Source organism: Branchiostoma floridae, chromosome 12, assembly GCF_000003815.2.
Source record: "Branchiostoma floridae strain S238N-H82 chromosome 12, Bfl_VNyyK, whole genome shotgun sequence".
Classification (NCBI taxonomy): domain Eukaryota; kingdom Metazoa; phylum Chordata; class Leptocardii; order Amphioxiformes; family Branchiostomatidae; genus Branchiostoma; species Branchiostoma floridae.
The window spans coordinates 590633-593046 of NC_049990.1; the positions used below are offsets into that span (position 1 = coordinate 590633).

At 50.8% G+C, this 2414-nt stretch overlaps 1 protein-coding gene across 1 annotated transcript in view; it reads left to right on the forward strand.

Moving 5' to 3' along the window:
- Window positions 1–2414, forward strand: part of LOC118427890 (helicase-like transcription factor) — a 31331-nt gene that overhangs the window by 25660 nt on the left and 3257 nt on the right. Inside the window, exons 22-24 of the mRNA XM_035837853.1 lie at window positions 432–557; window positions 985–1097; window positions 2084–2264. Of these exons, the coding sequence (XP_035693746.1) occupies window positions 432–557; window positions 985–1097; window positions 2084–2264 (420 nt within the window). The remainder of the gene's footprint in view (window positions 1–431; window positions 558–984; window positions 1098–2083; window positions 2265–2414) is intronic.

Here is a 2414-nt window from a genome sequence, read left to right on the forward strand (position 1 = left end):
GTTTCAGTTGTATTTATATGTTCCGACGTATATGTCTACTTTTCTCTCTGTAAGTTGTTTTTATTTCCTTGTATGTATAACCGTTATGTGAATACTGGGCCCTATTGAAAACCAGTGTACTAGCACTGAATAGGCTACCCAGGTGTATGAAAATAAACAAACAAACAAACAAACCCAACCTTTCACCTTTTGACCCTTCACGTGACGACCCTTCTCTCCCTCCAGCCTAACGCCCACTGCCCTTTAACCCTGACCTTTGACCCTCCACCTTACGTTCCTTCTCTGTCCTGCAGAATGCTCACTGCCCTTTAACCCTGACCTTACATTTGACCCTCCACCTGATGTCCCTTCTCTCTCCTGCAGCCAAATGCTTACTGCCCTTTAACCCTAACCTTTGACCTTCCACCTGACGTCCCTACTCTCTCCTCCAGCCGAACGCCCACTGCCCGCTGTGCCGAGGGGACATCGCCGTGGAACAGCTCGTGGAGGCTCCGCCAGACGAGGAGGGGGGCCGAGAGGAGGAGGAGCAGGGGGGGCCCTGGCAGAGCAGCTCTAAGGTAAGGAAGGGTGTCCCTGGCAGAGCAGCTCTAAGGTAAGGGGGGGTCCTGGCAGAGCAGCTCTAAGGTAAGGGGGCCCTGGCAGAGCAGCTCTAAGGTAAGGGGGCCCTGGCAGAGCAGCTCTAAGGTAAGGGGGCCCAGGCAGAGCAGCTCTAAGGTAAGGGGGCCCAGGCAGAGCAGCTCTAAGGTAAGGGGGCTCAGGCAGAGCAGCTCTAAGGTGGGGGGGGGGGGTTGATCCAGGCTGAGAGGGGATCCATGGGGTGTAATTCAGGAAGCTCAGCTTTAATCTCTTCCCAGATGATTTTCCCTTCTGTCAGGCGGCTGCTGTACTGCAGTGCCTTGGGAATGTCTTACTTGCCATCTGTAAGTTATGAACTCTAGAAAACACAAAGTTTTTTCCTTTCTCCTTCTTTTCTCCCCCTATCAGGTTGATGCAGTACTGCAGTGCCTGGAGAGAGTTCGTCAGGAGGACTCGTCAGTTAAGAGCCTCGTCGTGTCACAGTTCACGTCATTCCTCAACATCATGGAGTACCCGCTCAGGTCAGTAGGGGGCACTGCCTCGTCGTGTCACAGTTCACGTCATTCCTCAACATCATGGAGTTCCCGGTCAGGTCAGCAGAGGGCGCTGTTGGCACTCCCTATACATGTTTTATGTTGGGGGTTTTGTTGGAAAATGGTCTGCCCGTCAACCCATTTGTCTTAGTCCTAAACTTAAAACAGCCAAGAACACTCAGTTTCTCGCTACCGCGAAATTAGATCCTGCAAACTTAGAGCGATAAACAACATGTTGCTTGACGGAACCACAAACTGAAAGGACCTTCTGCCCAGAGAATGACTGCCATGTTGTGCGTACCCTGGGTGCCAGACCAGTGACATGGGGCGCTTGCCGGTTTCTTCCGTGGCCCAATGCAGTTTGCAGATTATCGCTTGAGGGAGCTTTACCAGCCCTGTCATCACCTGCACTGCCCAGAACTCCTTAGGCTTAACTCCACGGAGCGCTTATTTAGATCGGCTGGCAAACTGTCTGGTGCAACCAAAGAAAGCGGCCTGCCCATTATCAGTCTGGTAACCAGGGTATGTTGTGTTGTCATTGCTGAATCACACAGGCTTTCCTGACTCATTCTCCCACCCTCGTACTGCTATCTAAACACAAACCTAAAAGCAAAACCCACTTTGAGCTGTTGTTTTCTCATGTTAGGACCTGAATGTTCAGAGTCTCAAATTTGCCAAAAAGATTTTGTTGTTGAAGAAATAAATCAACTCCCTTAATTCCTGAGTCCTCCAAGTTTGCCACATGTAAACCCATCACCAATGTTACACCAAACAAACTATCACCCAAGGTAGCAGCAAACAAAAACCCATCACCAAAATAATGACAAACAACAAGTTTGCCACGTGTAAATTTGAAGAGATTTAGTAATGCAGCATCAGTAATTGCGGAGGTATGCACACTTCAGACATCCTGGTTTCAAACCATTATTGAGAGGGCCTCAGTAACACTTTTTGTATATTTAATGTGTACCCAGGGAGGCGGGGTTCCGGTTTGTGCGTCTGGACGGGAGCATGACTCAGCAGAAGCGGACGGACGCCATTGCACGTTTCCACGACGACGGCCCGGACTCCCCGAACGTCATGCTGCTCTCGCTGAAGGCTGGAGGGATCGGACTGAATCTCAAGGCTGCTTCCCGCGTCTTCCTGCTGGACCCGGTATGTAACAGCATACACAGGTGTGGGTACAGGTGTAGTTACAGGTACAGGTGTGGGTACATGTGTGGGTACAGGTGTGGGTACAGGTGTGGGTACAGGTACAGGTGTGGGTACAGATGTAGGTGTAGGTACAGGGTAGGTACAGGGAAG